A 15,399-nucleotide genomic window follows, 5' to 3' on the forward strand; every position below is an offset into this window, starting at 1 on the left:
AGGGACAGTTCCCGTCGCTGTCCACAGGAGTCTGGACTAAATCTGGTGGCTGGGATCAGCACCAAGGACAGCAGCTGCTCCTTCCCAGTCAGCTGAGAGGGATGTATGTGAGGGGGCCACAGGCCATGGGTGAAGATGTATAGGTGAAGGCAGCAGAGTGGAGAGAGCCACAAGGTCCTGAAGAAAGCAGGACCAAGGCAGCTCCCCAGTCAGTCAGTCAGGAGGACAGGGAACAGCCAGAGGCCTAGAGGTGAGCTCATCACTGCGCAGGCTACCCTTCTGTGCCTTTATCCCCTCATTTAGAGAGATGTTGTTGTGAGGATTAAATAGCCAAACCCCTGAGCAAAATGCCTCACACACACACTCGGTAAGTGTTATCATCATTATCATATCACATAGGCATCATTCCTAAAATAAAGTTGTGTATCCAAAGTCTTTTGGTGAGGAATAACTTTAATAGAACACTTAAGATTTTCTTGTCAAGCATCCTAAGTCTGACACAAAATAGCTACTTTTTGCAGTCTGTAAGTCAGGTGGGGACATATCTATGGTCTACTCTAATTTCATGTTTCTAAATACTTCAGTCTTTCATGTGAAAAGACACTGAGAACAAGAGTGTGCCCCGGAGGAGTGCCCACCAGGTGTGGCTGTGTCATAGATGCCCAGACGCCTCCAGAGAGAGCAGCCCCATCTAGCCACAGGGAGAACTTTGGTCACATGACCGACCTACTAGTAAAGGACTTGCAGACATGGGTAAAGAGACTCTGGTGGGTGCTGGTGGCGTGTGGAAGGCCTTACCGGGTGGCAGCGCCTGCACCTTGTGCAGGACATGTGTCTTGCGCAGGTTCATGGTGCAGCCAGCGGGACCCATCAGATGAGCCTTCCATGCCTGCAACGAGAGGAGAGGCCAGAGGTGTGTGGTCAGGCCACAGAGTGGCTTCAGCTGCTTCCACAGCATCCAGGACGACTTACAGATAAAGCCAAAAATGAGGGACAGCTGCCAGCCACAGCGCGGAAGGATGGCTCTGTGCCGCGTACAGATGTCCCTCAGGTGCGCTACACCGGCCCCTTCAGTCTGTACAGAATGCACCTTAGCAAACATACCTGAGTCTCAGAGCACGGGCTTCAATAAAAAATGGTTGTAAAGGCCATCCACTGATAAATAATGTGTGGTACTCCATAGGGGGAAACCCTGGTGGAGTACTGGTTAAGTGCTATGGCTGCTAACCAAAAGGCTGGCAGTTCGAATCCACCAGGCACTCCTTGGAAACTCTATAGGGCAGTTCTACTCTGTCCTAGAGGATCGCTATGAGTCAGAATCAACTTGACAGCACTGGGTTGGGTTATTATTCCATGGGGAAAGAGATGATGAGTAGAATGAGCTTGCTGATTGCCTTATAGCATTTAACCGCAGTTCCTTTTATCCTTTTGCATAATTTGTTGCATATTTGAAATTTTCAGAGAGAGAGAGAATGAACAAGAAGTAGATAGCCAGACAGAGGTAAGCTCATGGGAGGGCCCGTACTTGCCCTGTGTGATCTGTGAGTTTTCTGTGGTCAAGAGGATGCTGAGGGATTGCTGGGTTCCAGCCACCTGCTGGTCCTGCATGCAGGAAGGCTTGGCGAGCCCGATGCACTGGGTAGACTGCAGGTGGCAGCGGCTGGGTGGGGGTGGGGGACCCATGGGCAGGGCCCACAGGGGGTCAGTGCTTGATGCCTGGCACACGGGGGCACCGCCAGCCAGTGTGTTAGCCAGAGAGCTGGATTAACCATCATGAATTCTCTGACTCCCTCTGGTCCCTCCCCCTGCCTCTACAGCCATGTGGGGATAGAAGGGCCAGCATAGGAGACCACGCCCTCTCCTAACCATTCCTCTGAGCCACAATGTGGCCTGCACTGGGGGAGGCAGGAGAACTCTGAATTAGATATGAAATAGAATTTCTAAACTGGACAGGACTAAGTTTTATTAATCCAAAGGGACCAGAGTGTTTCAAAACTGGCCAAGATGTCATCTAAACCCATACTGTCGAGTCGATTCTGACTCATAGCGACCCAATATGACAGAGTAGAACTGCCCCGTAGAGTTTCCAAGGAGTGCCTAGTGGATTCGAACTGGTGACATTTTGGTTAGCAGTCATAGCTCTTAACCACTTTGGCACCAGGGTTTCCAAGATGTCAGGTGAAAGCAGTGGCTGGAAAAAAATAAAACCATTTCATGCTTGTATTCCAGTGAGTTGAGACTCTTCAAATAAACCATTTATAAATGTTAAGACATCATCGTGAGTAAATAGGTAAACAGAAACACTGTACTCCCTGAATGCTCGGGATGTTTGACTTTGGGTGGGGTCCAGCAGTACCATCATCTTCATCACGGTTATTATTCAACAATAGTGAGTTAAACACTTGAGTGCCAGTCAACCTCCTGGGTCAGGCTGCTCACCTCTTCTCCAGGCGAAAAGTTTTCGTGGCACAAAGGACACCTGTTTGCCAGCTTCTCTGACTTGGCAGCTGAAATGATTTCCATAAAACAGGTCAGTTACTCCTATGACACCGAGATAGCACTTAGATGAGAAGGAGAGCAACAGAACCTGCCAAGCACTCTGTGACCCCCAGGGCACTCGGACGTCAGCATAGCACCATTCACAAGAAGGACCACTTGCTACACAGAGGGCACTTGGGGATCTTGACGGGGGCCCACCAAGGACAGCCACCAAGATGCACTCACGATTGCAGTCTTTGGTTTTGATGTGTCTGGGCAGCTCCTCCTTCAACACCGCCTCGCTGCAGCGGTAGCACTTCCCAAACCCGTCCTTCCTGTCACACTCTGTCAGCAGGTGCTCCGTCAGGCTGGCGATCTCTACCACCTGGACCAGGACACAGAGCAGAGCAGCTGCTGAGACACTGTGGGCTTCCTGCCTCACTGGCCAGTGTGTCTGAGTGCCTTCAGGGCTTAAACCAAAAACCAAACCTGTTGCGGTGGAGCCGATCCCAACTCATAGTGACCCTACAGGACAGGGTAGAACTGCACCACAGGGTTTGCAAGGAGCAGCTGGTGGATTCGAACTGCCAACTTTTTGGTTAGCAGCTGAGCTCTTAAACACTGAGTCACCAGGGCTCCTTCAAGGCTTAAGATCGCCAGAAAAGGCTTTGGTGTCATTTACTTATGGGGTGAGTGCAGCCATCTTTTCTCTCTGGTGCTCAGCCCACAGAGCTTCTGGACCCATCTGCCACACTCTGCAAGGACCCCAGGTCCTCCTCTCATGTTACCTGGGCAGCGCATCAAGGCCACTGCTAAAGGGTGGGGAGGGGGTGCTAAGGCTAATTTGAATGTATTAGGAGGCAGAATCATCTGTGGTTAAGTGTGTGGCCCTGGGTTCAAATCCTGCTCCTCTTATTTCTAAAACATGCACAGGAACAGCGTGACAAAAGAGAGCTAAGAGATCTCTCGCCACACTGACATCTTTGGCCAGAAGGACCTGTGTATGCCCTTGAAAGAAATTCCCTACCCTGGGACTTTTGTACACTGCCGAGGGAAACAATTGGCCTCGTTGCCGATCATCTACACCAGGGTTAGAGTCCGCCCCGCCCGGGGGAGGGACAGCCGCCCAGGTGGGAGGACCTGCCCAGTCTAGCTGCCTTCTTAAGCCTGAACGGGCCCTAAGATAAAAGGAAGAGGCTCTTTATTCTCTTGATTCTCCTCCGTTACGGAAGGAAGGCCTATTGCATCAGAGAAGATTTAAAATTGGGGGCAGAGAAAGATTTCAGAAACAGGGCACAAAAAGCATTAACCATGAAAACGACTGATAAAGTGGGCAACATCAAAATGAAAAACTTCCGCTAGTCCATATGAAGACAATAAACAGGCAAGACCACGAGTGACAGAAGATAGTTACAATACATATAACTGATCAGTAAAACCAGCTGCTGTGGACTCTACCCTGAATCATGGCAACCCATGTGTGTCACAGTGGAACTGTGCTCTACAGGGTTTTCAATGGCTGATTTTTCAGAAGGAGATTGCCAGGCTCTTCTTCCGAGGTACCTCTGGGTAGACTTGACCCATCAACCTTTTGGCTAGCAGCATATTATCCCTTTGGACCACCCAGGGACTCCATATAACTTACAAAGGACGCCTATCCAGATACATAAAGAATTACTACAAATCAGAAAGAAAAAGATTGTTAGCACATTCAAAAAAAAAGAGAACAGGCACCTCACAAAAGTCTAGCCAACTGGCCAACAAATGGACAGCTGCTCGACCTCACGACTCATCAGGCAAATACAAACTGGAAGCGAATGAGATACCATGAGGCACCCAGGAGAATGGCTGAAATGGAGAGGACAGGCAGTACCAGGTGTTGGTGAGGACGTGGAGCGGCTTCCACACGCTGCTGGTGGGGTAGGAGCGGGTCCAGCCACTTTGGAACGCAATCTAGCATTAGCTCTAAAGCTGAACACTCGCTCACCCAGCAATTCTACTCCCAGGTATGTGCCCCAGAGTGCGCTCATGTGTGCTCCAGAAGACACACACGAGAGTGCTCGCAGCAACAGTACTCATAGAGGCCCCCACTGGAAACAACCCGGATTCCATAAACAGGATAGGTGAATAAATTGTGGTATAGCTAAAGGATGGAATGCTATAAAGTAAGGGAAAAAACTATAGCATAAAACAATTACATACTGTACCATTCCATTTATATGAAGTTAGAAAAGCAAGAAACACAAACGTGTGGTTTTAGAAACAAAGACAGTGATGACTTTGGGGAGAAGGACTGAGATGGTTGGAACAGTCCCTGGGTGGCGCAAACGTTTAAATGCTCAGCTGATAATTGGAGAGCTAGCTGTTCAAATCTACCCAGACGTGCCTCAAAAGAAAGGTCTGGCAATCTACTTCTGAACGGTCACAGCCAGTGAAAACCCTGCAGAGTACGGTTTTACTCTGACATGCGTAGGAGTCGACTTGATTCCAACTGGTTTGGTTTCTGGTTTGAGGGGTGGTGGTACTCTGTCTTTCTTGACTTGGGTGTCTGTTACACAAGTGAGTTTCTTGCGTGATAATTCCTTGAACTATAACGCTTATGACTTGTATACATTTATACTTCAACAAAAAAGTAAAAAATCGCAACCCAAAACAAAATGGGGTGAGGTGCACTCAGTTACTTTTCCCAGAACCTTCCCTCCAATAATACTAAAACTGGCTAGTTTTGTGCCCGAGGCCTCTCAGGGGTTGCTGGCTCAAGCCCACATGCTGGGTCCAGTTCGACTGCTCCCAGCACCTGACCTGCTTGCAGTAGTCACATCGTGTCAGCATGAGACAGTGCTTCCAGTAATGCAGGTCCAGGCCTTCCTCGGTGAAGGATTCATTCCTTTCCCCACAAAAAATACATAGACTGAAATAGAGCAAAAAAGTGAAGAGTGAACACGAAGACCTAGTTCAGTAGTATCCACTGCGCTTCTCAGTTCCCCAGCATCAGGGTCTGATGTCTGTGCTTTCCTCTCCACTGCACCTCTCAGGGTGGGGGCTGGGCTGCTGGCCAGAAGAGGTCCCTCCCCAAGTAGGTGCGTGACATCAGTTAGCTTCCAATGCCTTCAAATTCTAACTTTGTCATCATAATCAGACGGACAGGAAATTTAAGTTATAAGAGAAGATAAGACAGAGACATTTCTTATAGGGTCCTTGTTGATGAGTCCTAGCCACTGCTTAGTAACGAGTGTTTTCTGGTACTGTTCTTTGTACCTGTAACAGCAATTATGACAGATATGCTGCTAATTCCTATTGGGGTGAAGAGACGGAAAATCACCTGGACTTAAACTCAGCGCTACTGCTGACTGGGTTAGAAGGCAATTTTCCTAGCTTTAAAAATTACTGGAAAGGGTCAACTAATTTACATAATCCTAATGATCGAACAAGGAGTCCTCATGGTGCAGTGGCTAAACATTCGGCTGCTAACCAAAAGGTTGGTGGTTCGATCCCACCAGCTGCTCCATGAGGAAAGATGTGGCAGTCAGCTCCTGTAAAGATTACAGGCTTGGAAACCCTCTGGGGGCAGTTCTACTCTGTCCTACAGGGTCACCGTGAGTCGGAATCGACTCCATGACAGCGGGTTTAGTGAACGACCCAAGAGAATGTTCATTTTACGGCATTTTTAAAGTGGTTAATGCCTTTACTCTTTACATAATGAGCTAAAGACAACGTTACTCACTGATCCAAACAGTAATTATCTGGAATTTTCGGAGCGTTAGGCGGGACGGCTTTCCTTCCTTGGGTGTCTGATTAAAACAAAAAACAACAAACAATTTAAATAATTTTTTTTGTAGAACTTATTTTCAAATTTTCCGTAACAAGTTTGATTTAAAGTAGACTTTAAAAGAATTATACAAGCTAATAAGGGTAGTATCTTACATTTGGTTCTAAAACGTCTGAAATACAGTAGGTGCCGAATGAATAAAAGTGGTTTCTTTGTGGGGCTTCATGATATGTGTTGTACGTACCCTGATTCTTGGGCTTCACGGTGTCACTTTCTTTTTCCTAAGACACAAAACGGGTAGGTTAGGGACGTGCAGTAAGTGCTTAATAAGATGGCGTTGAATAAATGAATAATTTAGGAGTTAAAATGTTCTGCACGCCAAAGTGGGCTCTGGCAACACAGGCAGTGACTTGGCCGATGGGCCTTCTGTTGTACCCTTCTCTGCCAGGCATTTTTTCCCTCTCCTTTTTTCCCTTTAGTTCAGGTGTACTAATGACTGCTGGTCTGACTGGTCGGGGGGCTTAACCTAAAAAAACCAAGCCCGTTGCTGCTGTGTAGACTCTGACTCATGGAAACCCCATGTGTCACAGAGTAGAACTGTGCTCTGTAAGGTTTTCTTGGCTGTAATCTTAATGGAAGCAGACTGCCAGGCCTTTCTTCCATAGCACTGCTGAGTGGGTTCCCGTTTGTACTACCTAGGGACCTGGGGGCTACACTGATTGAATGGATCTGACAGAAGAGGCTCCATACTGGTTACTGGTCTCATACGCCGGCTTAGGGGCTGTGCTGCTGTGGTGAATGGGGGAACAGGGGACCCAGCGCTCGTGGGCTGGCCCTGGGCCAGGCTCCTCCTGCTAAAATTCCCAGGCTGTTCCCTGGCTCTCTTCCCAGTCTGTTCTCTGTACTAAAACCTTGAGAAACCCTTTATTAATTCTTCTTTCTGCCATTTGGCCTTCTAAACATTACTATGATCTGTATAATAATGGCCAATTTGATGAACTCTTATATTCCTATGGTGACCAACCATCTCTGTTTGCCCAGGACTGAGGGGGTTTGGGACTTTTAGTTTTAAAGGAAGAAACAGGAATGAGTTGGTCATGTGACATATAGCATTAAACTGATGTATTACAAACATAAATACTGTCCTCTACATTTATAGAGAATTAAATTTTACATGATAGTAAGTAACTTCTCTCAAACCCAATCACTGAATAGGAAACACATATAAGAATACAATTTTAGAACTGGAAAAGGACTTAGGAGATTAACATCAAACTTGCATGATTTATGTACTTACAAAGAAACCTAATCTAATGTGATGGAATTCTTGGGATAAACAACAACAACAAAAATCCTTGTTGATAAGAGATGGGCTTGTATATTTTGCAGGGAGACAATGTAAACAGAATGCAAAAAGTTAAATTTTAGTTTTAAATTTATCTCACCTATACTTTGAACCGAGCCCTGGTGGGGCAGTGGTTGAGAGCTTGGCTGCTAACCAAACAGCCAGCAGTTCAAATCCACCAGCAGCTCCTTGGAAACCCTATGGGACAGTTCTACTCTGTCCTATAGGGTAGCTATGAGTTGGAATCAACTTGACAGCAATGTTTTTTTAATACTTTGAACAGCTTAGAAAGCTAATTATTAAGTTTTTTAACTGTTTTTTTTTTCCCTAAAACTCAGGAGCAATTAAGCAATCTAAAAGTATTCTGTAATTCTCAGGTGAGTGTTCACCAATCACACTGTCTAATACAGCAGGCCCAGCCCACCCCGCTACCTTGTTGCAGGGTGCAGCTTGTCTGTCATGTCCCTGTGCCACATGTCTTTTGCTTTCCCTTCACTATCTTCCTCCTCCCTGGAGCACCAGCCCCACCAGGACAGAGACCGTCTTGTCCCCTCTGTACTTCCATAGCCCAGGCTGTGCCTGGCATGCAGCAGGTCCTCAACAAACATCAACGGCATGCATGGGAGCTGGTGCAGGCACCCTGAGAAAGCTGCATGATGGTATCTAAGGTGCTGTCTAGGGGGATGTAACCTGCCTTAGCGACCTGACCCTGACAGCATCTAAGACCAGACACCACTGAGGGCTCACCACAGCTCCTCTAGGCCATGAGGGGAGAAAGCCGGGATTGAGCCTCAGAGCTGGGGCTGAGCCTTGGCTTAGCCACTAATGACCTTTCGGACCTTGACTAAGTCACTGAGGTTTCCTTAATTTGTTTCCTAGTTTGTATAATATGAAGGGATAGTGGCTAACGCATGCCCAGTCTGCTTTAGAAGGTTGCTGGGAGAACCTGAATATATATGAAAGCTCTCAGTAAACCACAGTCTACTACATAAGCCATTATTCCCCACCCCGGGCCCCACCAATCTCCTTTCCACCTCTTTTTCTATTCCCCATCAGCCTCTTCTTCCTTTTTGTTATTGCTATTCTGAGGTTCCAGCATTTAGCTGAAATGTTACTGAGACTTTTTGCCATAGAACTTTATCATATACTCTGTCCTATTTCCAAAAAAGAAATTTCTATCAACTTAAGGACCTTAATCATAAAATTAGTGCTATGAAACTGATTTAAATTGCAGAAGCCGGGCAGTTTAGACGGAACGTGTTTATATTCAACCAAACTGTGTCTGCTCACACCATATCCGATGTCTCCCACAGGCTTAAGAGAATGGGTCTACTGGAGAAGATTATTTACCTGAAACCTTCCTATTTCAATGCACCGAGCTCAGACCTTCATATTCAGATTTATTTTTCTCCTCTGCCTCTGTAGGAGGCTATGGAGCTAAGGAGGAGATCAGACCCTTTTCCTTTATTCCTTTCTTTCATCCATTTTGTAAACTTCCAGTAGTTTTCTCTCTGAACACGTACAGCAACTCACTCCATCCCTATGGATGAAGAATGAGGCTGACTAGCTGACGGATGATTTGAACCATCTAATGGGGCATTTCTTTTTTTAAAAAGAATTATCCCAAGCCTAATTTAAAAACCGATAAAAAATAAAGACACCAATCTGTGTAATCCCAGGGAAAGCAAATCAGCTACGCTGTGTTTCTATACAATGAAATGACTGGTCACATGATGTCACCCTAAAGCCCACGCACGGATCACGGGCGTGTTAACCTCGCCAACCTGGGCTTCGGCCTGGATTTCTTTGAGTGCTGCCAACTGGCCTTGTAAAACTTTAATTTCTTCTTTCTTTTGCCTTTCCGCTTCTTCTGTCGCTGCCTTTTTCTGTGCCTGTTAAGAAGATTATCTTTCTGTTAGAGTAGCTTTTTAGGGTAGTCTTAGAAATTGGGAGACAAATTATAACAGATAAATTATGTGTCTCATGGTTTATAGTATTCATTAAGACTAATGATATGACCAGGATCAAAGTAAATTCTCTAGATTCATTAAAAAAATGTTTATTGATAGATAAAAACAGCAATATCCTCATGGGTATCCTTATTCTTATTTACAGATGGGGAAATGGAGGGTCTCACAGGAAAAAAGGACAAAGCCAGGATGTAGCTCCCTAAAATATTCATGTACAAAATACCTTTTAAAATATATAATTAGATCATAATTTCATGAAAGTTAACTTACCCTAATTTCAGCTTCTGTAGGTTTGCCATCTATTTTAGCAAATCCCTCAAAAATTGTTTTATAGAGAATGTTCTTGCGCGTGTTGTTGTCGTCTGGAGGAAGGTACTCTAGAATAAAAGCCCGGTGCTGTTTATACATGTCCAAAATAATTCTAACCGCTGTTTCTCGTACCTCATATACTCTATGCTCCAGGGCACTCACTGAAAACTAAAAATAAAGCCAGGAGGGGTTCCTGTTGTTATTGATTCTTGAAATAACGAAGCTTATTTCTTCCAGCATAAATGGAATATATGTACATGATAAAAATTGAAAAAATAAATAGACACACAGAACTCCATATAATTATATTATATAAACAACTTCTCACAGTTTATCTTACATTAGAAAAACAAACAAGCCCATTGCGGTTGAGACGATTCTGACTCATAGTTCAAATCATGGGGTCAATAAAACTTGTGTTTTGCTTTTTTCCACATAACCTTTTAACAAGCATTTTTAGGTTATGTTCTTTCCATAAACATTGTATTAAATACTACAAAATATTTCAAACATTTAGAAGTGCAAATATATAATAAACTCCCATGTACTTAGCATCTAGACTTCAGTGTTACAGTTCTGCTGTGTTTGTCTCAGGTCTTTTTATTTCTAAAATAAAACGTACAATTACAGTGCATGCCCCCTTTGTGTGTCTCCCCACCTGCTGTCCTCGCCTCCTCCTTGGAGACTGCGCTCTCCTGAGGCCGGGGCGCGTGCCTCCCACCTGTATTTTCTAATGAACTACAAAGACAGACCTAGCTGTAAGTGTACCTCTGTATGTGTGTAGATGCACTGATCTTTTTTTTTTTTTTTTAAACTGCAAATAGTACACTGTGCTTGTCATTTTGAACCTTTCTTTTTTTTCAACACAGTATTATGCTCTCAAGAGCTACGCACATTCGTCCACATTGGTCTATTTCATCCATTTTAAATGCTCTGTGATATTCCAGCCCATAAACACATCACAACACACTGATCCAAGCTGAGACTGATGTGAACAAGCTGGGTGAATCCAACATCACCACGATAGTGCTTAGGCATCGTGGCCTCAGGGCCTGGCCTTCTCATATCTAGCGACCTCATCCTGCCTCAGCCACACACTCAGGTCTCACCCAGATCCTGTCATTTCCAACCACTGTATGCCTCTACAAGGGCTAACTTTAAGGCTCCCACTCCGTATCACCAGCCATCTTTCTAGCCCACGTTTTCTTGTACTACTCCTCCCCTCCTCCAGCAGTTCTTCAACCCACGGGACCTTCCATCTATCCCCACTACCTACACGGTATTTCCCCACCAATCATTCCCCCCAACCCCAAGTCTCTGCCTCCCTCCGTGCCCGGGGGGATTGTGTGGTCTGTGCTTACAGTCCTTCCTGGCATTCATGTACACCCTCGAAATCCCAGGCCCTTTCTCCTTCCTTTGTACTCCTCAGGCAAAGCTGAATGACTGGAGACTTACCAGTCATGTGACTGGTTTCACTTTAGACTTGCAGCCACACTGTCAAGGGATCCTCAGCACTGCACAGCAAACTGACCTGCAACACTTCCCTGCGCAGTCCGCTCCCCCAGACTTCAGGTGGCCATTGCATACTTCCTTCTCTTGTCTCAAACCTCTACTACCCCTTCTCAGCTTCGAGCTGACTTCCTCCTGTTAAGAAGATGACTGTCCCTGCTTCACTCTGAGGCCAACCCTTCCATTCATACACTGGCTCCCAATCCCTCCAGCCTACTCAGGACTCTGCTCCTGCAGTTACCCCCTCTCTCCTGCTTTTATCAACTTCTCCCTCTTCTTTTCCCTCCTTCTGGATCATTCCCACCAGCATAGAGGTAGACTAAAACTTGATTATGTGCTCAACAAGCTTGTTTCCTTCCTTCCTCGGTGCACAGCTATACTGCACTTCCTGGTGCCCTGAAGTTAGCCTGGGGCCATCATGGTCAATGGAAATGTAGGTGGAAGCAGCTTGGCCACTCCCACCCACAATCCTCTAGTCACTTTTCTTTATTCAGTGACTTTGGAGGTCATGGATGAGAGCTGGTGGCATCATACTGGAAGGAAACTGAGCCCCTGGATGACTGCATGAAGCAGAGCACCCCCATCCTTAGAAACTGCAACGGACCATGACAAGAACGAGCACTCAACTTTTATGCGTGAAGCCACTGAAGTTTTAGAGTTTGTTACTGCAGCATGACCTACCTTACTGTACTGAATGTTTAAACAAGAATCTTGAAGTAGGGTGCTACCATACAAGAATTTAAATATGTGAGCAGGCTTAGTGGTTATGTGGCGAGGAGCAAGGAAAAGGAACTTGTAGGCGGGAAGGATGATGACCCACGCTGTGTAGGAGCAAAACAGTTTATACAACTGTTGCCTACTATAACTTAAAAGGCAGACCATGGGCCTACTGAGCTGGGAGCACTAGCAGAAATGAATGGAAATAATCAGGGTGTTGGTGTGTTTTGGCTACAACTGGCTGACTTTGGAAAGTTTTACAAAAGAAAGAGATGAGCTCAGGAAAGAATTGGTAGTTTGCAATTAGCAATAAGAAGACTTTCTCTGAGAGAGATGGCAAGTACTGGCAGGGTTGGGCAGAGGAGTAATGTGATCTAAACCCAAACCCAGTGCCATCAAGTCGATTCCGACTCAATCTAACTTTTGTTTAATGGACCGCTCTGACTGCTGTGTTGAGAACTGACTGTAGGGGGCAAGGTGAGCAATTCTGGGCGGTAGCAGTGGAGTCGCTGAGAGACTTGATGGCACTGGGTGCTGGGAGCAGTGACTGAGTGGTAAGAATGGTCAGATTCTGGATGTGCTTTAAAGGAAAGCCATAGCACTTGCTGATGGAAGTTTGAGACAAAGAGAGAAATCAAAGATGTCTCCAAAGCTTGTGGCCTGAGCAAATGAAGGAATGCAGCTGCCATTAACCCACATGGGGGAAGGTTGAAAGGCTGGAAGGGATGGTCAAGGGTGGCTTTGGACATGCTAAGTGTGGTGCTTACTAACATCCATGTGGAGATGTTGAAAAGGCAACTGGATATTAGAAGTTCAGGGGAGTGGTCCAGGCTGAAGATACATGTGTGAGAGTCCTGAATAAACAGGTTGTGTGCAACTGGATGAGATCACTGAGGGAGTACGCGTACATAGAAAAGATTAGAATGTGGCCTGGGCACTTCAAATTTTAAAGTCAGGAAGACAAAGAAGAATCAGCAAAGGAGACTGAGACATGAGGCTGAGTGCTGAGAACTCCAGGAGCCTGTCGAGTTTGGGAAGTCAGGTGGTGAGAGTATTTCAAAAAGGCTTATTTATTTCAAAGTTTTCTGCTTACTAAAACAGGTCTCAATCACACCTCTACTAATAAAACTGACGAATAAAAATACGCCTTACATGACCCTGACCTTCTTGATCATTAAGTTTCTTTATGTCAGGTCCAAATCCAGGTCTATGGGAGTCTATGGATATGTGCGATTGATAGAGACGAGGGATGGCACTTGAATCCCACACAACTGCTTCCCTCTTTCTTCATGTAATAGAGATGGACAGAGAGGCCCAATATGTGAGCGGGCCAGGAACACAGCACTGTGACAGCCTTTATCTACCGGGCTGGCCATGATGCTGGCTAAACACTCAGAATGGTACTTCAAACGCATCTGAAATCAGGAAGTAGAGGATTTTTGACTGGCAGGAAATGTCTCTCCTATAACTTGCATGGTTTCATCAAGCTGTCCAAAAGCACAAAAAAAAAAATACACATACTTACATAGACTTGACATTCTGTATTGTACTAACGTTATCTCTCATAGACAAAGAAACGTTCTTTATAACCGTTTCACCACCATGGTTAAAGATCTGTACATAGCAACTTACAGTTAACGGAATTACAAACGGCAGGAAGACTTCAGGCGCACTCATTTGTTAAACTGAAGACAGATGATTTTCCTGGAATCACTCAGCTATTCACATTTACATATTTATCACACCCCGATTAGGCACTGACCAGGTGCCAGGCCCCCTTTTCAGTGCTGGGGACACAGTGGCGAGTCGCAGGAGATGTGCTTACCCTCATGACGTTGTCAGTGGTGAAGCCCGAGCCCTCGGTGCCCAGGTCTTTCAGCAGCCGTGCCAGGAGGTCCATCTGACTCATAGCCAGGTGAGTTGAAGAGTTTGCTTTTAATGGCTGGACCAAGTAAGTTGGGATAATTTGGAGAGACTTAACTTCCTTAAACAAGGCCATTTCCTATAAAAACCAACATATTTGTTAATTTGTCCTGGAAGATGCTACGGGCAACTTAATACAATTCAGCGTGATGCTCAAATGCTGAAGGAAAAAGAAGGAAATATTGGAGGCAGGCGGCAGTAAAATCGTGAACCTATTAGCTCATATTTCTATTTAAAACACAATAACCAATTAAAAATGAAAACCTGAAGGATAATAAAACCCAGATCCTCTGGAGATTCAGGAAAGCTTTACAGAAAATGTCAGGGACAAGTTAAGATTTCTGTTCTCAGTGTTTCTACACTCCAGTGACAGTTTTTCTGAATTCTGAAGACCTTTAAGCCATGGCTGTGCTGCTGGTAGCGTGGGCACTGAGCGTTTATAAATGTGGACCAGGAGCACAACAGCGCACGGTCCTCTGGTCAGCATGCTGCTGACGGGCTACCGTGAAAGCACACAAGCACCACTGCAGATTTTAACACCTCCGAACAGGTCTCACTATGGTTAAGGTATTTATCGCTTTATTAGCCAGATACAGAGAAAGAGAGAAATGATGACAAATTGAAGCATATAAGCTGCACTTTAGAAAGAAACCCATTTTAATAAGTCTGCGGTCACACCCCCTAAAGGAATCTCTAGTTTTCCCAGCACAGTTTAACTTTGCATTTGTGCCTCTGAGTGTCTCTCCGAACAAAGATGAAGGAAGAATGAGTGACAGCATTCTTCAGAGAAGTATCAACAGTAAATTCCCTAAATGACAAAGGGATGCTACAAATATGGGTGTATTTCAAAGTCAGCTAATTGGTATAAAACCCAAAACATCCATTGCCGTCGATTCTGACTCGCAGTGACCCTATAGGACAGAGTAGAACTGCCTCCAAAAGGTTTCCAAGGAGCACCTGGTGGATTCGAACTGCCGGCCTTTTGGTTAGGAGCTGCAGGTCTTAACCACTACGCCACCAGGGTTTCCCTAATTGGTATGCTGATGTACAAAAAATAATTTTAACCCTGCAATATAGTGCTATGAGATCAGTTCAAATAAAGAAGAAACTTTAGCATTACCAAACTACTCAGAAATTAATATGGTTTAAAAAGAATTAAATGAGGCAATAATAATGTCCTTGTTTGCAACATCTCTTTTAAGAGACGACATCCCCGCACCTCCAACAAAAAAGGCAGGGAATAGGAAAGGAAAGGAAAGATTTCTCTGTACACAAAAATAGCTTATTTGTAATATTCTGGCTTCTGAAAACACTATTCAAAACATGGCTTTTTTTTTTAAGTTTGCAACTACAGTAAAGCACAGCTTAGCAGTTCTCCC

General features: G+C 45.2%; 1 protein-coding gene across 8 annotated transcripts in view; it reads right to left on the reverse strand.

Annotated features, from left to right (window-relative positions):
* The window catches only part of CEP104 (centrosomal protein 104), a 53,070-nt gene that overhangs the window by 3,112 nt on the left and 34,559 nt on the right, over window positions 1-15,399 (reverse strand). For 4 of the 8 annotated variants that reach the window (XM_023552134.2, XM_023552133.2, XM_064281138.1 and 1 more), the window contains 9 exons: window positions 13,923-14,099; window positions 9,833-10,039; window positions 9,368-9,484; window positions 6,492-6,528; window positions 6,203-6,269; window positions 5,281-5,389; window positions 2,725-2,863; window positions 2,440-2,507; window positions 799-889 (listed from right to left, as the gene is read on the reverse strand). In XM_023552134.2, the coding sequence (XP_023407902.2) occupies window positions 799-889; window positions 2,440-2,507; window positions 2,725-2,863; window positions 5,281-5,389; window positions 6,203-6,269; window positions 6,492-6,528; window positions 9,368-9,484; window positions 9,833-10,039; window positions 13,923-14,099 (1,012 nt within the window). Of the gene's footprint in view, window positions 1-798; window positions 890-2,439; window positions 2,508-2,724; window positions 2,864-5,280; window positions 5,390-6,202; window positions 6,270-6,402; window positions 6,529-9,367; window positions 9,485-9,832; window positions 10,040-13,922; window positions 14,100-15,399 lie in introns of those variants that run through there. The other 4 variants (XM_003413499.4, XR_010321272.1, XM_064281139.1 and 1 more) reach the window with 4 other exon arrangements.

Source organism: Loxodonta africana, chromosome 3 (genome assembly GCF_030014295.1).
Source record: "Loxodonta africana isolate mLoxAfr1 chromosome 3, mLoxAfr1.hap2, whole genome shotgun sequence".
NCBI lineage: Eukaryota > Metazoa > Chordata > Mammalia > Proboscidea > Elephantidae > Loxodonta > Loxodonta africana.